The sequence below is a fragment of the Nomia melanderi genome, chromosome 13 (genome assembly GCF_051020985.1).
Source record: "Nomia melanderi isolate GNS246 chromosome 13, iyNomMela1, whole genome shotgun sequence".
NCBI lineage: Eukaryota > Metazoa > Arthropoda > Insecta > Hymenoptera > Halictidae > Nomia > Nomia melanderi.
The window spans coordinates 1390371-1412797 of record NC_135011.1 but is presented as its reverse complement, the minus strand read 5'-3'; the positions used below and the strand labels follow the sequence as shown (position 1 = coordinate 1412797).

The window sequence follows — 22427 nt, the reverse complement described above, 5'->3', positions numbered from 1 at the left end:
TTCTTCCCCCGTTGTGATCCATCCGTTCCTCCTCGAATTAATTACACGGAAGATGGGTCTACCGTGATAGAGGAGTGGCTGCCGCGGACAGGCCAGACGTTCTATCTCCTTCCGAAGCCAGCTCGAACGTTCCCCGTGATTTTCCTCGTTGCCAACTTTCACCTCGGCGATCATCGGGCGACGTCTCGGCTCCGCGTGAACGGAGCGGATCGATCCCGAGATCCGACCGATCTCTCTCGAACGTACACATCCCTTCGGAATCGTCGGCTCGATCGGAATCTCTTCGAATCGTCGAATTACAGGGGCGGAAGAACGAAAGAACGAAAGAAGTCGGCGACGCGGTTTAGCAACAAGTTGCACCTCGTGCGTTTCCCTAGAGTTCCCGGCATCAACAAGTGAATCGGCTTTCCGGCTGGAATCGCTATATCGCTTTCGGTTCGACTCCACAGGTGGTAACCGCGACTCGATTCGTAAGATTCGAGACGACTCGATATGCAGGTGCGTCGTCCGTTCCCGGTCCGTTCGCGCGGGAGTCATCTTCCGAATGATTTACATCGCTCGTCGTTCGAGGCGTCGGTTCGGGGCTGCTGATCGATCGACCACGCTCCACCCTTCGACGGCGATAGCTGCTCAAGAGACGGCGGAGCCGCCTCCGTTTCTGGAACGTGATAAAAGGCGGTTTAATAAAGCCCCGATGCCGGTTCGCGTGTCGAGAATTCTTGGAGAGCTCCTCGTTCCCTCTGACCTCGGGCCGCATTCCGCGAGCCGCGAGCTCTCATTCCTCCCGTGATCCCCCGCGTCGACGGCTTAATGGTCTCTATCGTTGAATTCCTTCTCGCGATCGGCGCGCTGTTCCGTCGAAACGAGAGAGTGGCGATCGATCCCTTCGATCGAGCGGAAGCCTCGTTGCAGGGAACTTGGCACTTTCGTATGATTGGTCGAGACGCTCGTGCTCTCCATTGCGCGGATCGTTTACCGACTTGCGATTGGATTTCTTGGAGCGACTGTCTCCCTTCTGTCGCGAGTGTGTAACGGGTAAAGATAATCACAATGACAGCGATGACTACCACATTGGGTCATACCGTAACAAACCCTACCTAATATTTTCTAAAATAACATAAGCGATTGACTGATAGACAGCTTAGAAATCGAACCCTACCCTGAGAACATATGTATATAAGTACGTCGGATCTCTGTTCATTTCCGAAATCTTTATCCGTTTGGACTACGAGAGACATTCGCGAGATAGTCATTCTCCAGGGACCACGAGTTTTCCCTGTAACAGGTGCCAGGTTCCCGGCAACACACGGTACTCTCTCCTCTTCCTGTTTGAATGAGGAACCGGTGCTTGAAAGAGTAAGAACGTCAGATGTATAGCTTGAACGGCGTGAACGCTGAGAGGAAAACAGCGAGGAGAAACGGAACGAGGAGTAGAGGAGAAAAAGGAGTGTAAAAACGGAAGGAGGAAAAGAAAGGAAAAGTGGTGGAGCAGAGGGAAGAGGAGCGGTCAAGGGAGGAGAGAACGAAAAGTGGAAGGAAAACAGAATGAGGAGGAAAGATTGAAAAATGGAGGAAAACCGGAACGAGTAGGAGAGAAAAGAAGGATAGAGGAAAACCACAACGAAGAGCAGAGGAGAAAAATTGGTGTAAAAACGGAAGAAGGAAAGGAAAGCAAAGCGTTGGAGCGGAGAGAAGAGTAGCAGCGTGGGTAGGAGAGCAGAGGAGAGTATTTGTGGAAAACGGATCGGTGAACGAGGCGAAACGATAAAGGGGCGGTAGCAAAGGAGAACAGTGGGGGCTTTCGTAGGCGCGATGGACCATGCGCTTTCGCTCGCCGCGGGACTCTGGATCTTGGAGGATCGCGCGGAGAGGACGACGCGGGTGACGGGCAACGGGCAACGGGCAACGGGCAACGAGCAACGTGCGGCGAACAACGGGCATTGGGTGACGGGCCAAGAAGCGGCGGATTCGCGAACGCGAATTCGAACGCGGACGCGAGCGACGCCGGGCAGAGAGTGCGACGGCCCCGAGCCGGAGGAATCGGGGTGAGATGCACCCTTACTGCTCTCGACGCTCTCAATCGGCCGCGGAGCTTCCACCTGGAAGCACGGCTACTTCTCGGCGTTCGGCTCGGCTCCTCGTCGATCACCGACCTACCGATACACCTTCTTTCCGCTCGTAAACCTCGTATCGTCGCAGTGCCTCGTCCAGTGATCAGGTTCCTCCTAGGTAAGAAACAGATTTATATACGATACCGTTGCTTTCGGCTGGCGCGCTTTCCGCTTACTTTTCTTTCTGTGTCGTTTCAATCGTTTCGATCGTGTCTATTTCTTTCGTTTCCTTTCGTTTCGATCGTGGCTACTTGTTTCATTTCCTTTCGTTTCAATCGTTTCTCTTTGTTTCGTTTCCTTTCGTTTCGATCGGTGTCTACTTGTTTCGTTTCCTTTCGTTTCGATCGTGGCTACTTGTTTCGTTTCCTTTCGTTTCAATCGTTTCTCTTTGTTTCGCTTCCTTTCGTTTCCTTTCATTTCCTTTCGTTTCCTTTCATTTCCTTTCGTTTCCTTTCGTTTCCTTTCGTTTCGATCATGTCTACTTGTTTCGTTTCCTTTCGTTTCAATCGTGTCTATTTGTTTCGTTTCCGTTCATTTCCTTTTGTTTCAATCGTTTTCCTTCCTTTCGTTTCCTTTCGTTTCGATCGTGTCTATTTGTTTCGTTTCCTTTCGTTTCAATCGTGTCTATTTGTTTCGTTTCCTTTCGTTTCGTTTCTATTTGTGTCTATCCGTTCCCTTCGTTTCGTTTCAGTTCGCGTCCATTTTCCTTTCGAGAAACATTCCAAAGAAAACCCTCACGATCCTTCGATCGCGTCGACGCCCCTCCGTCCACAGCCGCCAATCCTCCGATTATCGATTACACTCGCGCGCCGTTGATCGTTTCCGCGCTTCCCGATCCTTCGAAGTCTTCCGTGGAACCGCTTTTCCGGATCGCGTCTCGTCTAGCGAACGTGGAACTCGCCCCCTCATTTCCGCGTGTCATTCGCAGCTTCCAACGTCCTTTCTTATCTCAAACGACCGAGTAATTCTCGCCAGCGATCCGAATCGACCGACCACCGTCCGCGATCGTTTAACCGTAGCTTCTCAAACGAAAAGAAAGAATCGAATACTCGAAACGGTCGTTGAAACTCCCATCGAATTTTCTTTCGATTTCGTTTCCTCCCAGAACACGCTTCTTTGTCTCTCGTTTCCGAACGATCCTCCGTGAACGATTCTTTTCCTTGTTTGGACGCGCACCCCTCTCGAAACGCAACGCTCGAAGGGTGCAGCAGACGCTCCGGTATCAAGCTCGCGACGTTAATAGAGCGATCGGTAACTAGGTTATAAAGCAATCTGCATAACCCTACCCTGTACTTTGCCCGAGCTGCCGGCTTCTCCTGTACCACTGCGAGCGGTCTCGTAATTACCGGCTATAATACGATTACTCGATCGCCAGACCTCGCAACCGAGGAGCGTCGTCGTCGGACACCGGTCTCGTCGTCTTTGCTGCCTTCTTCTGTTTCGTGCCGATCCCTATCTGTATTCTGTGCACATTTCGCGCCTCGTTTCGGACGTGTCCGACGCTTACTCGCGTTTAACTCTTAGGAGTCTAGATGGTTTTGTGATCTAGCAACTGCAACTAATTTTTAAATTTTAAATTGAATACTTTTAGGGTAGTTCCTTTGATTCGTTAAAATATTTAATATTGTAACTGGTGCAATATTGGAGCTTACTGAGTTCGAAGGGTTAAAGAGGTGGAAGTATTAATCCTTAGCACTAGATGGTTTTGTAATCTAGCAACTGCAACTAATTTTTATAGTATCTCTAGCACAAATGAAAAATGAAGATTGTAACGTCTGTTAGATTCCTTTATTTTCCTTCTTAGTACAAAATTTGAATACATAGAAGATCCAGTAATCTTAATGTAGTTCTTCTGAATTTATCCATTAATATATTTAATAGTATGAGAGTGCAAAGGGTTAACCCGTTGACGAATGTCAACGCTTTGCCGAGATGAAACTTTCATATTTCGAATACTGAGTTGCGAACGAATGATTTAATAACTCAAATAGCAAGGGATCAATGCATACTCTCTTTTTTCTCTATTATTTAAGCATCCGTTATGTAATTTCGCCGAATCTGCTGAAAGTTTCGTGTTCTTTGAAGAACATTCGTCCGCAAAGGGTTAACCCTTAGCACTCCAGGTTGTTTTGTAATCTATCAGCAACTGCAACTAATTTTTATAGATCTTTTATTTTTCCTCTTAGTACAAAATTCGGATGTGGGGAGAATTGAATAATTTCAGGGTAGTTTCCGTTCGGTGTTAACCCTTAGCATTCGAGAATATATTCTTCTCAACGAATATTCATTACTTTCTGATGAAATATCAACGATACGTTTTACTAACATAAAGAAATAAATTAAGTAACAGAACTATTTTATTTCGACGTTCCACGTGTTGATGCATCATAGAAGAATTTAATATTGAATAAATTTTATCATTTCCATGGGTCAAATCAAATGGCGACTGAAAACCGCCTCTCGAGTGCAAAGGGTTAAAATGTCACATGAACGTAGTAATGATCAATTAAACGACAGACTAAAAATCAATGTATTAAAACTAAACACGTCTCGCACAAATTTCCTCTCGCTTATCTAAGCAGGTTTACCGTTGGCTCGCAGCATCGCCGATCGAGCGACTTCCAATAAAATATTCCACCGTGCTGCCAGTAACTTCAGCTTTCCGAGGTGTGTTCGAACACACGCGCAAAGAGCTAAGTAAACGGCGGGACAGTTTCCGACCTAACCAAACAGTCCAACGAAAACCGAAGGTTTTATTCCTCGTTCTTCCTATTCGATCTCGCAGCGATCGCGCTGATTCTCTAATTCAACGATCCTCGTATCCTCTTCCGAAATCAGAGAACAGTATCGACGTCCCGTCGCTCCGAAGAATCTCCTGAATCTCTTCGTCGCGTCCGAAAGTCAGCGCGTAACGAAGCGGATTACCGAGCCGTCTGTTCGCTTTCGCGCGTCCTTCGCCCCGAGTAAACATCTCCGGATCGACGAACAGACCGCGACGTTCGCTAATGTATGTAAGTAGACACGTAATTACTCGAGCCAGTTGCCGGCAGCAACGCGTCGCGTTCAATCGACAGCGGTTCGACACGTTGACGCGTTCGAGCGAGGAGATCGACAGTGAACCGATAGAAACTCGAATTCTAAGGTGAAGTCCGCTCGGGAAATCCATCGTTCGAATTTTCCTCGGTCGATCCGGCCAACTTGTTGAAGCCCGAAGCAACAGTTTGCCTTCGGAACGCGTCGCTTTCCTGGCTTCCGGAGATATCCGCCGCGTTCCATCGATTATTCGCCTCCCTCGGCGCGTTGTCTGGCTGCTGAACGTTTGATTCGCGGCTCCTTCGCCGACGGCACCGTCCGTCCCGAGGAAACGGACTCGCCTGACTACGTCGACGTAAGTGAATCTCGGCTCGCTCGCCGGAAAGAAAATACGCTCCGCAGGGCGTATCCCGGCGCGGGGGTGAACGGTGTCGTTTGAAACGGTGCGTAGCCGTCGCCGGGCGAAATCTAGTTAGCGACTCGCTCCGAGGCGTCGGAGGATCCGCGGCAGCGTCTAATCGCGTCGATCCGTGAACAGCCGCCCGATTGCGAGCCGCGCGAAAGTTGTCTCAAAGACGCGATCAAGCTATTCACTCGGCGGAACTGTGCCGGCGCAGCCGGCGCTCGCGTCCGACAGTACTGCTAATTGCTTCGCAAAGTTCCGACTAACTTTCGGAGAATCGGGGCCGCGCGACTCGCCGAGAATTTCGTGCCGGACGATTGTCCTCTATAATCGCGTTAGCCACCATTACATGATACCTCGATATTGTAGCGTGGAGCAGGGGGAGGGGCTGATAGGCTTAGAGATTAGTAAACGTTACGTTTATATTCGGTTTATCGAGATTCGAGGGTACAGCGTCGTTTTAGACGGGCGAAGGCGACGGAAACGTCGTTTCTCGTTCTCCGTTGGTGGAACGGTTCTGTCTAAGGGTGCTTTATGAGGGTAGGCGATAGGGTCGTTGTTTCTCTTTTCACGAGATGCCTACGATATCGAGTTCTCGTGTTCATGGCGAATTATTGGTCGTTGATTGATATGAACGAAGGAATAGAAGGAAGAATGAAGGAGCAAACGAAGGAACAAGCGAAGCGCGAAGAGCGAGCGTGTTGATAGGCTTAGAGATTAGTGAACGTTACGTTGTATATTCGGTTTATTGAAATTTGAGGATACAGCGTTGTTTTAGACGTTGTTCGCGAAGACGACGAAGGAAACGTCGATTCTTCTGTGTTTTCCATTAGGGCTGTAACGGTTTTTTCTAGCAGGTACTTTACGAGCTGAAATTGCTGGAGTGTCAGCGTAGGCGATAGGGCGAAGGTCGCTTCTCTTTCACAAGACTCCTACGACATCAAGTTCCCATGCCCACGAATCATTCGTCGATACGAACGACGGAGCAGAAAGTGGAATAGAAGGAACAAACGAAGGAACAATCGAAGAAGCGCGCGAGGGCCGAGAGGATCGCGGTCCAGCGGCACGATCTTAAAATAAATCGAGCGGGTTGACGCCGGACATGATTTTTCTATTAGCTCGCCTCCCCTTCGGCACTCGTGGCCGGGATATGATCGCGCATCGCCGCCGCCGGCGCGATTACGGGCGCGAGTGCGAGAAGAAAATGGGCGTAGAGTCAAGCGCGGGGATGATAAAGGGCTAAAAACGAGGAGCGAGGGGAAACTCGGTGGAGGAGGAGTAGGAGGGCGGGGGTCGCAGCGTGAAAGAAGAATGGAACGCCGAGCGTGCACGTCCATCGAGCCGGGATAACGAGGTCGGATGAGTTGCTGGATCCGCGGTCACTTCATCAACGCGGAGCCAACTAAGCTGTCAATCGCAAAGCCACTACCGCGTCAAACCCTTTCGACAGCGACTAGGTCCCACTCGAGCGGCTCTCGACGCATCGATTCCAAGCTCGCGCGTTCCCGAACGCGTCGCGTCGCGTCGCGCCGCGGCTCGTCGAAAATTGAATTTCGGTACGCGCGCGCGGCCGACGCGCCCGGGCGTGATCCTCGCGTTCCATTTACGCCCCGTCACGGTAAACGTAAACGTAAACGTGAACGCGAGCGACGAGCGTTCGGAACGATCCCGACGATTCGAGGCGGACGGAGCGCGGAGTCGAGCCGGGAGCGAGCAAACGGACCGGCGACGAGCGGAGAAGCCGGAGAGCCGATAAAGGCTGCCCGCACAATATAGCCTCGCGACGGAATCGCTCGCGGTCATTCTTCGCTGTAATTACCGAACAGATAAGAGAATGAAACACGACGGGGAACGAGGGGGAGAGAGAGAGCGGCGGAGTATCGGACTGCCGACGAGCAGGAGAAAAATCTTCTCCGGCTTTCCTCGAGAATAATGCACGCACCCGGGGGACCCGGGCTTTCAAGGAAATGCTGATTGCTTCCCTCCCCCCGGGCCCCGGCCGCTCGCCGATTCACTCGGATCGTTCGATTCCCCTGTCCGCCGCCCCGATCTTTGACTCGCCCCCGACAGGCACGCGTACGCTGTCGGCAGCCAATCTGTCGTGTATTATGCATATTCGATTGGAACACGCGGAGCCGGGGGCAGAGGATTACCCGGGCGAGCGCGGTGCGCGACGACGATTAGGAGAGGCTGAAGGACGTCGGGAGATGGGATGGGAATGAAGGAGCGAGAGTGGCACGACGGACAGGGTGATGGAGAGCCCGGTATAGCTGACCGGGCAGAAGAAAATCAAACGCGACTTATCTCGCGGAACCAACTCGAGAACGTTCTCCTGGGGAGTGTGTGTACGTTGCAGCGAACCTGGCGCTCGTGACGTCACGGGGCGGAGACTGACGAGAGGACCAATTGTAGATTGTCGCGTTGTCGATCCGCGTGAGCGCCTCGGCGAATCGAAGGAGAAGCTTCGGGTTTGACCAATCGGACGAGAGTGACAGGTTCCCTGCAACGTAGCGTCTCGCAGCGGAGTGGCTCCCCGGTTGAAGATTAATTCCTCGTCCCCGTGGAGGTCGGGGGAAATCGGGAATCCGAATATAACGGCGGAACGAGGGCGTGGTAGGATTCGTTGTCGAGCGCCGCTTTCAACGGTCTTAATGGTTTGCTATTCACGGGGAGCGTGTGAAAATTAGCTGGGCTAAAAGCATCGGGTAATCGAGTTATTACGAATAAAAGAGAAGCGGTGGGAGCATGGGCTGCGGAATGGTCGCGCGAGAGACCATCCTAGATAGCATTAAAAGCGTCTAATTAATGCCGTTAAGGCTCTTTAGGCCGCGCGGCCTGCGATCGGAACGCTCGCGATCATCGTCCCCCGAGCGCCGATATTTTCGGCCCGGCCAATCCGACTCCGATCCGACTCGACTTTCACGCGCGAGAGCGTTCGCTCATTTCCCGAGCACTTTAGTCATTTTCCTGGCTGGTAAAAGCGGGGAATTCGATCGGGAGAGCGCCTTCCCGTTTCCAGCTCGCGGAGTAGAGAAATCGTTCAATCCCGAATAAAGGACTCGCGCCGCTCGCTCGGCGGAAATGCTCGAACGCGCGTCGGCCCCGCGCGTTCCGCCTATTAGGTACCGGGAAATGTCTCGGGGAACGTTGGAAAACGCGTGGCCGGCGTCGATCGTGCCTCCACGAGCGGCCGACGGAATTGCCGGCGGATTGTCCGCTCGATCGAGAAACCCTTTCGATTAAGACAATTCTGGGCAATCCTCGTCGCCTCCTGCGCGTCGTTCGTGCCGTCGTTTGTGCCGTTTCCGTCTGTCCGTTGTTCGCGCGGACAAAGCATCCAATCCGACGTTCGGTTTACGATCGACAAGCTTCTTTCCGAGACGGAACCACTCGAGCCGCGGAAGGCGGCCGGCCGGCCGATCGTCGGAGCTGTCGGACGCGGCGAACCGAAACGGTCGCGAGGCATTGTTCGGCCGGGCGCGTTCTTAATCTCCACGGTTGTCCGCAAGCACATCTGTGTTCCAGCCGGCGCGACGAACGAGGAAGCGAGGCGAAGGCGGCGGTGCGAAGGATGAAAATGGTCGGCGCGGAATGGACCGGTTGGCTGCAACGATGCCGAGAGTCGCGCAGGCTGATTCTCGTGATCGTCGCCATCGCCCTGCTGCTGGACAATATGCTGCTGACCGCGGTCGGTAAGTGGAGGCTGGGAAATATTCGCCGCTTCCGTTCCAGAGGTCCGCCGGCGGAATCTCGGGGAAGCGGAAGCGGCGAGGGGATGGACAACGCGCGCGCCGGCGAAGCACTCTCGGGCTAGCTCGCATTTTCCGGCGTTTTAACTTTGCCCTCTTACCGCCGCTCGCTGAGTACGGTCCGGTGTGCTTCGATTTCTTTTATCGCGCGGCAAGATGTTTAATTCACGAGGCACGCGTTCCCGGATCCCTCCGCAGTCGTCGAAAATGTAATATACGCGAGAGGGGACGGCCAACGCGTTCCGGCAATCCGGATAAGTGGTCATACATTTATGGAGCGTATACGGAACAGCTTTTCCCTCGCGGCCGCTAACAAATCATGAGACGCGCTTTCGTCGGCTAACCGTTTTTTATCTTTATCGGCCACTCGCTGCCCTGCGTCCGCCTCGTCGCCGTCTTCGGCGTCGGGCGTCGCTTCGTTGACGTTCACGAGGCTCGCTTCGTGCGATTCCGAGCGACTCGCTCGTTCTCGTTATCGCCTCGGCCGCGTGAACGCTCGCGAAACAGTTTTCTTCGTTAACCGGAAACCGAGGGGTCAAGATTCTTAACCCCTCGCCTTGCAGTGCGCGAGACTCGTGAGGATTTTAAACAGAACAAACGCGAATATCACCGAATTCTCGCGGATTCGAATGGAATATCGTTCTCCTATCAATTATTATACTTCGAAGCAAACGCGGAGTATCTATAGAAGTTCACTGTTTTCAATGAATTATTGTATCGATCAGGAATGAATCATAGAGCGAGGACTTAACGATCGCTCCGCTATTTTTATCTCGTACAACCTAAAAAATTCGGTTCGAAGCGTCAACAAGAAAAATGTTCAAGTTTCTATGAAAACCAGTGACGCAACAGTCGAAATTTCACATAGAAATAGATCTCTCTAAATTATTGTATCGATCAGGAACGAATCATAGAGCGAGGACTTAACGATCGCTCCACTATCTTTCTCATACATCCTAAAAAATTCGGTTCGAAGCATCACCAAGAAAAATGTCCAAGTTCCTATAAAAACTAGTGACGCGGCAGTCGAAATGTCACATAGAAATAGATCACCCACCTCCAGTTACAAAATATAGTTCCCCAATACTCCGGGGACCGTTGTTCAGAGGACCGGCGAGTCGGGTCGAGTGTAATCGCCGAGGAAAAAAAATAATCGTGTTGCTTGGAGGTGCTGGGATTTGAACCCAGGACTTTCAGCATGCGAAGCAGACACTCTACCACTGAGTTACACCCCCAACGATGATGTCACAGTTCGTAACTGGCGGCCTTATCGGTCGCGCCGAGCTCGAGCGCGCGAACGCGGACGAGCGAGCGAGAGATCTGTCTCTGCGAGAACCTCGAAACTGACGGCGGCGCGTCTTCTTTCCTTCAGTTCCGATCATCCCGGAGTTTCTGTACGACATTAAGCACCCGAACGCGACCCTGAGCCAGTTCCTCGAGGCGGAGAACGCCCACGGGCGAGCGACCCTCGCCGCGAACCACCGCGCGTTCAATCAAGCCCTGAACCCCATCAGGACGACGCCGAGCACGAATGCGAGTTCCAGCTCCAGCACCACGCCGAAATGCCCCTGCGCCCCGAACAGAGGCAACGACTCTCAGCTGGAGTTCCTCTACGCGACCACCACCCTCGCCAACGATCTGCCCGGTAAGAAACGCGACTCGCCTTCTAGACAATCGCATCGCTTACGCTTCTCGGATTGTCAGTGGACAGCGCGGCGAGCGACAACTTCACGGAATGGAAGGAGAAGGAGCAGCGACACCGCGAATTGCTGGAGGAGACGGTCGCCGTTGGCATCATGTTCGCGTCGAAGGCGTTCGTGCAGCTGCTTGTCAACCCGATCGTCGGTCCGTTGACGCACAAGTGAGCAAAAGGAACAACGTGCGGCGCGTCGCGCGGATAGAGGATCGAACTGGTCTCCTTTTGTTTTCAGGATTGGGTACAGTATACCGATGTTCACCGGCTTCATCATCATGTTCTTCTCGACGCTGATTTTCGCGTTCGGCCGAAGCTACGGCATCCTCTTCCTGGCGCGAGCGCTGCAGGGCGTCGGCTCCTCGTGCTCGAGCGTTTCAGGTAATTTCTTGGAACGATCGGCCTGGAATTGGAACGGGTATGACACTTTATGTGCTCGGATGGATTTGTCGGTAGGTATGGGCATGTTGGCCGAAAGATACCAAGATGACAAGGAACGCGGAAACGCGATGGGCATCGCGCTGGGCGGACTGGCGCTCGGAGTTCTCATTGGACCGCCGTTCGGCGGTGTCATGTACGAGTTCGTCGGGAAATCTGCTCCGTTCTTGATACTGTCGGCGCTAGCCCTCGGCGATGGACGTAAGTGTATCGTGTATATTCTCTTTTAAGCGAGATACTTACCATTTCTGTTCTGCTTCTTCGGGACCGTTCAGTTCTTCAACTTCTGGTGCTGCAACCGTCCGTGGTCTACACCGAAGCGGAACCGCCATCTTTGAAGACGCTGATCACCGACCCCTACATCGTACTGGCAGCCGGTGCGATGCTTCTTTCAATCTTATTCCGAATCCCAGTCAGATTAACCCTTTGTAATCCCATTCCTTTGTTCAACGTGTTGAAACAAGATTAACCCTTAGCACTCTAGATGGTTTTGTAATCTAGCAACTAATTTTTATAGTATCCCTAGCGAAAATGAACAATGCTTTAACATTTCTTCTTTCATTTTCCTTCTTAGTGCAAAATTTGGATGTGTGAAAATCTAATGATTGTAGGGTAGTTTCTTTAAGATTCACTAAAATATGTAATATTGGAGCCTACGGAGTTCAAAGGGTTAAGATATTCCAGCCGAACGTTTTCATTTTGTTCACATGTTCATTCTCGAGTAAGAAACTTCTCTCCCAGGTGCCATTACGTTCGCTAACACTGGCATCGCTATGCTCGAGCCGAGCCTTCCGATTTGGATGATGGACACGATGGGTGCGAGTCGATGGGAACAGGGCGCCGCGTTTTTACCAGCGAGTATCAGTTACTTGATCGGCACCAATCTTTTCGGACCGCTCGGACATAGGATGGGACGGTGAGTGAATAATTAAAGTACAAATAAAACGATCACACCTTTTATCCATTTCCCTGCAAGCTTGACCTTGAATGACCTTGAACCATAGGTCCTTGAATTCGTCTTAAAACCCACTATTCGACAATGGATAAAAAACCGTGTCGTTCCATTTAAGAAAAGAAAGTTGACCTTCACCTCACCTTGGACTGTCCACCAGGAGAAATAAAAGTTCCACCACATGATATCCCCTTCGGTACTGAACAACCTTCGTCTGAAACATTTTTGCGTGTAATCAATATTTTCGGAGATATTCGACTGTAACGCTTCATAATTTCCACCCTGTATTTATTTAGCCATTGTATTTCGGGGAGTGCAACAATTCTATATTTTTCATGATCGTAAACATAATAGTTTCTAAGTATCGTAACGATAATGATCATCCTGCTGATTTTGAAATGCAACGAAAGACTACGTTTTCAATGCCTGGATAGCTCAGTCGGTAGAGCATCAGACTTTTAATCTGAGGGTCCAGGGTTCGAGTCCCTGTTCGGGCGAATTTTTTTTCCTTCCGTTATATTTATTTTTTCGAAGGTTAAAGTTCAACTATCGTTTCGCCGATGATCTCGCATTGATTTTGTACGAAGGTATCTTTTGTTCCAGGTGGTTAGCCTCCCTGGTTGGACTTGTGATTATTGGCATCTGCTTGATGTGCGTGAGTATCTCGTACAAGTGTCGACGGGTACTGTTTGAAAAGTGTTTAACCCTTTGCACTCGGAACTTTAGGAATGTTTCACATTTTTTGACCAGACGATGTTCCTTGAAACTAACAAGACACGAGTACATCGAGGAGCAAAGCTATTCCAATATTTCACGCGTCAAAGCATCGTACAAAGTTCAAATGGCCAATTGATTCGACACAGCAAAATTATAGAGTTTGACATTTAATATTAAACTTTGTACAATGCATCGACACGTAAAGGATTAAAATAAAACAACCTCTTTCTTTAATTTATGTGCGGTTCCTCGTTAAGTTTGAAAGAATGTCGCTGGTATTTGATTAAAAAATCTTGAGTATTTCTAATGAAGAACTTCTGGAGTGGAAAGGGTTAAATATCATGTTTCATTATTTCACCACGTCGCCTTCCCAGTGCAAAGGTTAAAATGCACTCGACACGTGTTTAGAACGTTTAGTCTCGATTTTGCGTTTCTCGTTCGTCCGACCAACATGGCCGTTTTGCGTTCGCAGATACCCTTGGCTACGAATATCAATCATTTAATCGTACCCAACGCTGGTCTGGGATTTGCGATCGGTATGGTGGACAGTTCGATCATGCCTGAATTAGGATATCTAGTGGACATAAGGCACAGCGCTGTTTACGGAAGCGTTTACGCTATCGGAGACGTTGCGTTCTGTTTAGGTTACGTGATTGGTACGTATATGTATTCAAATTGAACACCTATAAAGGAACAATAAATCTGCTGACAGACATATAGTTAACATATAGTTAACATATAATTAACATGTAGTTAACACATTGCGTACTGGCAACGAGAAGTCTCGTTTTCATATAAAGACACTTAGCTAATTTCGCTAATTACCGTAGTACTTAGAAAAATATTAAATTCGATTCAAATTGATCATCTGTTTAACGTTCCGTGCCACGGAAACTTCGGTCATATTTTGCTTATGAACTGTATCGAGTTTTTCAATAGAATAATGTTATATTCAAGTTTTTGGTGATTTTTATATACTTTGATATTATTTGTTTGTTTTCCATTTACCACATGTGCTACACGTGGCACAAACGTGTTAAAATACATTACATAACAATATATCTGAGTTTTTCTATGTTTCATAAGATTCATTAAAACATCTAATATTATTCCTGCTGCAATATTAGAACCTACAGAGTTCAGAGTTAAAAAGTTCAAAAAAAAAAAAAAAGGAACAAAAAAGAATTCTGCATCGACCGGGAATCGAACCCGGGCCGCCCGCGTGGCAGGCGAGCATTCTACCACTGAACCATCGATGCTGCTTGACCACAGAATTCAATTTCTGGAAATTGACTATTATTAGTTCATAGATAAAACTGTAACAATTACATGCCTGAATACATATGTACATCGTTTCTCAGGTCCCGCGCTGAGCGGTACACTGGTGAACAGTATCGGATTCGAATGGATGTTATTCGGGATCGCGATCTTGAATTTCCTGTACGCTCCGTTGATGTACTTCCTGCGAGCACCGCCGACCAAAGAGGAGAAGAAGGTAAATTGGCTCAGTTCCCGAGTGACGAACGCGAGCTAGAAATATTGACGAAACGATTACGTTCCAGTCCCTGATAATCGGCGAGAAATCGTCTGTGCGCTACATAACGTACCAGAACGAGGAGGACGAACAATAGATAAGAGGACGCGCTTCCCGACCAATACTTAGCCATCCTCGAGACGCGACGGTGGAACCATAAGCTCGACGATGGACACGATCGTCTATCGATTCTCGGAACCTTTTCCTTCTCGTTGTTGAAACTCGATGTTCGTGTATAAGTACGTATGTTACCGTTCCCCGGAATGTTCCCGCGACATTGTTGTAAAAATCGAGCAAGATCGATTCCCCCTTTCGTGTTCGACGATTCAAATAGCGACGCCGTGCGAACCGTTTGGAAAAAGTACTCCCCACTGTTCGAAGGAACAAGAAGCTGCATCATTGATGATTCTCAACTGCAGAAACGACCGCGTTACTTATCCGATGCACATTGTATATACGCGTAGCTCTAGACAGTGGAGGAAAGGAGATGTCAGTATCCGAAAAAATGGCCGGCCTCGACAGCGAATCTGCGTGTATCGGAATTATTTCCGTGATCGGTATTCGTTGCTCTATAAGTACCTACTCCGCGATGTCTTCGGCCGCTCGTGACGGAAGCGTTATTTATCATTCGCGTGTACGTGTGCCTGTAAATCTTGACTAAATCGGTAGAGCCAGACTCGGAGGACCGCCTAATTTGGATTCCCTGAATGGCTGCAGGGAAACCGATCGCGAAACCGGCGGTTAGGTATCATGAAGAGTTCTCCGGAACTTTGGGAATTCGACAGTAATCCGTGAACATTGTACATTGTAACGTAAATCGGTTCTTCCGTTCCGAGAGCCGGAGTCTCGCGAGCTTGATCGTTAGCAGATGCGGTCCGAGCGTCGATTCGCATCGGTGAATCGAGTCGACGAGCCTGCTTTTCGTTCCTTTGTGCTTCCGTTCTTAATTCTGATCATTGAAATCGCGAAATTCCCTCGGAGAACGATCCACGGCTCATTATGGGTACGATACTGTCGTTCGCAAACGCGAGGTAGCGTGATACGTTCGTCGAATTTGCAAATTACATAAGGTAAACGTCGCGTGAATTCGAGGTGGCACATTCAAACGATGGAGAAACGTTTCCGTTTCGTTTGCGCTGGATCTCGCGATAAGAAATATTCGTGTGATAGGCATATTATATATATATATATATATGATAAAATGGTACACGTGTATATTTGCGAAACGTTGCGTAATATGATGTAACGGGTCGCCTGTTCTTCTTCAAAATAGATTCAATTGTTCGTATATATATATACATACATGTAAGTAAGTACGTATCGATTGTAGAAAGTATATAGCCAATCGTAATAGTGTAAAAGTTTGCGGAAATGATTGTAACCCGCTCCTTCGTATTTGTGATTTCGGTACCGAAGTGCTGCGCGAAACGCGTCGTCCGATCGTACGGGTCCTAAGCTACTGTGAATAGAAAACGTGTCTATAAAAGATACAGCTGTGCTTCACGTGTAATCTTCGATAGTCGAATCGTGGCTCGGTAGGATAGAGAATATAGAAATGTCTTAATATTAGAACAACCACTTTCGTGCTTCGTTCAGCGAGTTGACAAGCTGCAATAATTCCGATATTCCCGCGACGGAACTATACCTGTAGTAAATTCGTGAAGACTATAGAATTCTGATAACATTTATCGCTTACTTATACATCGGAGGGAGAATTTAGGGAATTAGGATGATTCTGAGGTCCATCGCAACGAACACTTCTTAGCCGAGGAACAGCGAACTGTTTGAATGGAAAGTGGCGAAGAAGAGGATAAAGGGAAATGAAAATGAGAGATCAGAAGAAGAGGAAGAGGAAGAAGCTAGCCGAACACAATAACGTATAGCAAGATAATCGCGGAAAGTTTGCCAACCAGGAACGGAACAACACGGTGAAGTATGCGTTCACGTGTTCACCGGTCCTCCGCGAATTCGATGAAATCCACAAGGTTGCGACCGATGGTGCAACCTACTCCCGTTGAAAAGAACGAGTCAATTCGATTTGCAAATTCGCTACGAACCGTCAGTCACGCGCGTCCATCGGAGGGAACGAGGCGCGGACAATGCTCGAGATTCGAAATCCTTGGGAAACCGACGTCGCCATTTTATAGGGGGTAAAGAATCGCATCAGGAGACGGCGAGTCGCCTTCGTTGCGTCGTAATGGCGTCAACGCTGTTCACTGCGTTCTCAAATGTATACATATAAACGGTGCGTTGCGCCGCTCGCGTCTAAGATCCTTCGGACTTGTGTAAATATCGAAAACATGGATGTATGTATTTGAACGTGTACGTAATTATAGTGGAACGTAGCATGTCGTACCTGATTCTTCGAGCCAACTCTCTCGTTGGTTTCGCTTTTTCCCTCTTTTCGTCCAGAGTCGCGTAGAACGTCGAATCGTTCGAACTCCGTTACTCTGCTTGTACAAAACGTGTATCTCGCTTGTTTGCTTACGTACAGTGTTACGCACACGCATACACACACGTGTACAGGGTACTTACCAGATGACAAGAGGAAAGTATTAATCGGGGGCGTTGAGAAGAGAAACAATAGCCACTTTACCAACGCGCGAGGTAATTTCATTGTGCTCGTGTAGCTGAAATCTACGACAATTGCGAGACGAGACGAAGCAGCGAACACGCGTTTCGCATTATCCCTTGACCCCTATCCTTCGACCGATCTCGAATCTGAATCGCGACACCGTGTACTGCTCGATCCGATTCTATTCGACGCTTTTAGATGTACCTTCGCGCCGCGCGAGGAGAACGGAACAAAATCTTAGCGATTAATTCGTCGACAGCTGCTATTGTGAACAGACAATAAGCAACGATCACACGGAGATGAACGATCGTTTGATCGGTTCGCGTCGAGTAAGGAATATATCTCTGTTAACTGCACCGAAGAACGAACGAACGAACGAACGAACGAACGAACGTCAGTCCTATTAATCGTTTCTATGCCTATGCATGACTTTATTTACCGTTACTCTGCGAGTACAGTACGCTCCTGTACTCCTCTATGGTCGTAACTAAAATATTTAATCAGCTGGTGTATGGGTCCGATACTTAATGCCTATGTAGTTGTTGAGAAACAACGAAATTTGGAAACAAAAAAGCAAAATAAAGGTGTTTCTTCTATTAAATAAACGACGCGATTGCGACGGTGTTCATTCGTGGGATACTAATTTTGAAATACTTATTTCAACGAATCCGGCGACGTTGAAACGACGTTTCGCTTAATATAAATGCATGATGCATATATGTGTGTGTATCGTTGTATCAAATAAACGTACGTGTTGAAATCGCTATACGCACAATACATAGTAAGGTGTACAATGGAATCTTGGAATGTATCGTTAAGGATTTTCTTTTTCTTTTTTTTTCTTTTTTGCATCGTGGACAATCGTCGGATGATTCTCTTTCTATTCCTGTACAACACTATATTATTTAATTACAGTACGAAATAGTCTTACAATAGATATACAATTCATAGATATACAACTTTTTTTGTTTGTTTATTCTCTAGATATTCAAGTTAGAAAAATATTTCGTTAAAAGGTAATGGTTATCGGTAACTGCACCACGAGATTCTCGGTTGGATTAAGATCACATGCTACGATACGAACGATGAAACAAAGAGTCTTGTGTATCGCCGTCGACCGTTAACCCCCCCACCCCCGCGATTAACGATTGAACGGTAAGCGACGATAATTCACGTTTACACAGGGTCTGAACGCGTTATCGATTATGATGCAATTTCAATGTCAGTATCATCGCATTCGCGCGTACGCGAATAGAAATATAATCGTATATTTCATCCCCAATCGCAACTCTATTAACATATTTCATTTCTTACTCGTATTATGCGATTACCTTTCAATTACTTGCCGATCGAAAGACGTCGAATTATTGTACTAATTAACTAAAGTGACATTTATCATTGTTATCGATGACAAATACTCCCGGTGAAATTCAATAATCAAATGATCTGCGGCGTATCAATTTCAACCAATAAGAAGCACAAAATGAGGAATCATTACCATATCTTCCGCGAGAAACTCACGGGAATTCACGGGATACGATGTATCATCGAAAGTCTGTAAATACTTGATCGATTTAGGCGTGACGTGTTGCGAACAAATCTGTAATATCCTTTTCATACAGCTGTATCACAGTATTTAAAAATATATCAGCCTAGCATCTTCTGGATTCTGTTCCACTGGACAGTAGGGGCATTTCAATCTGAAAGACAGTTAAATAAATTACATGTAGTAAATTCAATCTTCTATTTGACGTTATCGTTTCCATCCGATTACATACTTGTTCGCGTTAGTGAGCTTGTTCAACGCGTCTCTCGAAATCACGTGACCGCAAACCAATTTCATCGGTGGATTATTCTCTGTGCTCTGTTGTCGTAAAATCGGACAAGCGAACACAGAATGGTAACGACTCTGTTTGCCTAAGTCGATTTCAATCTATACAGAGAGGGGCAAAAGATTCGTCAGAATAACGTGTAATCATTCACGGATTGTCCAAGTTAGCTACGTCTACTTACGGGCAGCTCGTCCTTTCCATTCCAAACACCGGTTACTTGCTTCTGCTGCATCACTTGTTTAATGTTTAAAAGTGTCGGCAACGCAGTGCATCCCGCGTTAATGCTACAATATAACAAGGTGTTTCTAACGATTCTCGTATCTCCCATTTAATGAAGCACAAAACACATACCATACTGAGAGAGGACTGTTGACGCTTAAGCCTAATAGTGTACACGCCTCTCTCGTGAATACGTCGTGTATATCGAGCCACAATGTTGGGTCTAATAAATGACTATATGGAGAGGATTGTATTCCATTTGGCAAGTAAAGTAGCGTACCCATTAGTGCTTGCACCTCTTTCCCATGACGCCCGACGTATTGTGTGAAATTCTGCCTAGCATACATTATTGCTTCTGTTTGTTTACTAGGTCCTTGTTGAACTAACCTTATGAAATGTAATCTATGCAGTTTAAATTCCAGAGAGGAATTCTACAAAAAATATTGCATGTTCGATAAAGTTGTTTTCAACTAAATCATTACCGTTAGAAGTATTCCACGAGTTATATGTAAAACTACCCCACGCATACCTGTGCTAAAAGAGCTTCCCTGTGTTTTTTGGCCCATGCGAGCGCAGGTTCTAGATTTCTTTCCTTCAAACAGTCCAATATATAATTCAGTTCTGTGAATGGTTCTTTTGTACCTTCGTCTGTTTTAATTCCAGCCTCCTGGAGCAAAAATTCAATATAACTCTGCCGTAACGTTTGCCATTCAAATATATTGAACAGTTATATTTCATTCCAACAGATATGCGGTTACCGCTGCTAATTCTGCTGCGATATCCAACATTCCGTGACGATAGAAGTGTTGACAAATCACTTGATTCAACATATGCGTCTTCTCTGGACCAGAAAAAACATCTTCTCTGCTGGTACTTGCAAAATCAGCGATAAAATTTCTATCAATCGCCTTTCCAACTTTTGACACTGTACTGTGCAACTCCCGATGTTCGGTAGCCAAGTGATGTGCGGTCTCTCGAACTTTTTTCATTGTGTCTTTCAACACTTGCGCTTGGCCTGGTGTCAGCTCATGATCGGACGGTGCTGATAACAAAAAAATCGGCATTAATTTTTAACGGTACTCAATTCGAACGTTGCTCATTTTATGGCGATCACTAAGAATTTTCTTCTTAATTTCAATCGTAGGAATCGCTACGGCAGAGGATTGTTTTTAATGCGAGAACAAGATTCTGATCGAACGCGTCGACGCAAGAGGTTAGAAACATACAAAAACAAGGTAAAAAGTAGATGATCTAGGTGATTCACGGATTAATTAAATCAATGTTATATATCCGTGAATCTTTTTGTGACCGTGTTACAATGTAAAATTCGTCTCTGCGTTCAACACTAATACTATTAATATCAACACCTCGGCAGGATTTTATTCTTTGCTCAATGAAACGTCATCGAGACATAGCACGCAAGTGATCGGTATTTTACCTTCTTCAAATTCCTTTTTTAGAGACTCGATATGATTTATTAAATCGCGCAATACCGTTTCTGCATGTTCGTTTATTGCACCAAATTTTAATAAAACTTTGTCAACTTCACGTTCAACCGCATTACACGCCTCCATTATTGTTTTTCCTGGCTGATATCGCGTCACTACTTGTCACTTCTGCTTTATGCACGAATCACATGCCATGTAGGCTTTGCGAGTCACACACCCGTAGCATGGATGCGCGTGCCCGCGCATCTTACTCGCTATTACGACCTTTCTACCATACATCTGCACGTGACACGGTATGTGCGCGCGCACATCCATGTCCAATTTATATCGATTTCGGATCACCAAGTGTTGTTTTCCTTTGTTTATTAAGGATTTTGAAAGCAACGTACAGGATACGAGACACGTCTTAAAGAAATCTGTGAAGAATAGTGAAAATACCATGTGGATATATCAATTAAGCGTTACGCGTCTTTATTATTGTTCCAGTTGTCTTTAGGTACATTACGTATGGTTCACAATACAAACTGTTACATACTTGTTCAACACACCAGCATTACTAAATAAATACTTATAGGTATAATTAAAACATGTAGCCACTGTAAGAATTTCTCGTTCATTTTGGAATGTTAATGTCTAAAGAAGAGTTTACAATATTCACAAGTACCTAAATGCCTAATTTTCATTCCAATAATACGATTTGATTTACAATTAAGTTTCATAAACTTTAACTTCAGGCATTATATTTACGTCAAGTATTCTCCTTTGAATATTATTCCTACATTGCTGCCTCTTCCGTCTGCAACTGTTTGTTGCTCTGTAAGAAACACAGCAATATTGTAGACAATGAACCACGAATGTCACGATAATAATGTCACAGTAACATTTACCCATTCACGAGCCATCACAAGAATAGTGGTGTTAGATAACTTTGGTCCGATAAGTGGGTTCATTTGTGCCATGTAGCAACATAACCAGCTACAAACATTTATGACGAATTGTAAACATACAGATATTGAAAAGAATATACTGAAATATTTTAATTAATTTTCGTCAACTTACAATAACCAGCACGTGAAAGCTGTCAGCATAAGGATAACCTGAAGAATTCTAGAAAAAGGAAACCTTGTTTAAAAGAAGCGCGTCGTTTAGCAATCGAATTAACAATGTGACAATAGGAATGATGTTTCGATCATTTTAATTATTTCTTGTGACACAAATCATTTGCGGGAATCAGAAATTTCTGAGAAATTTAAAACAGAACAAACAACGTACCCTCGGTTAACACCTTTCGGGACGAAAATGGGTAACACTATTCCTACTACGGCCCAGATTGCTGTACAAAATAATACTGGTAACAAAGATGCTGCCATTCTTTTTTGTTAATAAAATTCTTTCTTATTTCCGATGTTTTTATCAAAGGAGAAAACCCACAAAACAGGTGACTTAACTGACACAAGTACGAGTCACGTGAAGGGAGGTTTCGATTCACTTCGATAGATTGTGTGTGACGTATCGTTTCGATATCTCGATTTTAAGTACAGTCGATTGTACCTGATAATCGAATATAAATCGAAAACCTTGCTCATTCGTTGCAACATTATTCGTTGATACGTGTTAACTATGAGAAAATGAAATTTGTGCATTATAATTAATTGTTTAATTTCACAACGAGGAATCTTGGGACATTTTATTCTAATTGAAATATATGTAACATTATTAAATT

At 46.7% G+C, this 22427-nt stretch overlaps 3 protein-coding genes, 1 long non-coding RNA gene and 3 other non-coding genes across 7 annotated transcripts; 2 read left to right on the top strand and 5 right to left on the bottom strand.

The window, feature by feature from the left end:
* Nucleotides 1-9124: 9124 nt before the first annotated feature.
* On the top strand, nucleotides 9125-21412 carry Vmat (Vesicular monoamine transporter). Its single transcript, XM_031991565.2, has 13 exons — nucleotides 9125-9239; nucleotides 10669-10941; nucleotides 11001-11157; nucleotides 11228-11370; nucleotides 11446-11628; nucleotides 11703-11804; nucleotides 12169-12343; nucleotides 12983-13034; nucleotides 13569-13752; nucleotides 14458-14591; nucleotides 14659-17237; nucleotides 20003-20332; nucleotides 20401-21412. Exons 1-11 carry the CDS (start codon nucleotides 9125-9127, stop codon nucleotides 14725-14727), a joined length of 1587 nt encoding a protein of 528 aa, XP_031847425.2. The 3' UTR covers nucleotides 14728-17237; nucleotides 20003-20332; nucleotides 20401-21412.
* Nucleotides 10460-10531, bottom strand: TRNAA-CGC (transfer RNA alanine (anticodon CGC)). Its single transcript has one exon. It is a non-coding gene; the product is annotated as a tRNA-Ala (tRNA).
* Nucleotides 12804-12876, top strand: TRNAK-UUU (transfer RNA lysine (anticodon UUU)). The gene has a single exon. It is a non-coding gene; the product is annotated as a tRNA-Lys (tRNA).
* Nucleotides 14285-14355, bottom strand: TRNAG-GCC (transfer RNA glycine (anticodon GCC)). Its single transcript has one exon. It is a non-coding gene; the product is annotated as a tRNA-Gly (tRNA).
* Nucleotides 14333-14842, bottom strand: LOC143175198 (uncharacterized). The gene is made up of 3 exons (XR_012999935.1): nucleotides 14704-14842; nucleotides 14446-14626; nucleotides 14333-14378 (listed from the first exon to the last, which is right to left on the bottom strand). It is a non-coding gene; the product is annotated as an uncharacterized LOC143175198 (long non-coding RNA).
* Nucleotides 17956-20954, bottom strand: Sou (required for meiotic nuclear division 5 protein souji). Its single transcript, XM_031991569.2, has 7 exons — nucleotides 20695-20954; nucleotides 20015-20298; nucleotides 19786-19923; nucleotides 19389-19687; nucleotides 19219-19321; nucleotides 18984-19138; nucleotides 17956-18905 (listed from the first exon to the last, which is right to left on the bottom strand). The coding sequence occupies exons 1-7, from the start codon at nucleotides 20828-20830 to the stop codon at nucleotides 18842-18844; spliced, it is 1179 nt and encodes a 392-aa protein (XP_031847429.1). The 5' UTR covers nucleotides 20831-20954; the 3' UTR covers nucleotides 17956-18841.
* On the bottom strand, nucleotides 21151-22201 carry LOC116433416 (V-type proton ATPase subunit e 2). The gene is made up of 4 exons (XM_031991491.2): nucleotides 21977-22201; nucleotides 21764-21811; nucleotides 21592-21679; nucleotides 21151-21518 (listed from the first exon to the last, which is right to left on the bottom strand). The coding sequence occupies exons 1-4, from the start codon at nucleotides 22072-22074 to the stop codon at nucleotides 21480-21482; spliced, it is 273 nt and encodes a 90-aa protein (XP_031847351.1). The 5' UTR covers nucleotides 22075-22201; the 3' UTR covers nucleotides 21151-21479.
* Between the last annotated feature and the right edge of the window lie 226 nt (nucleotides 22202-22427).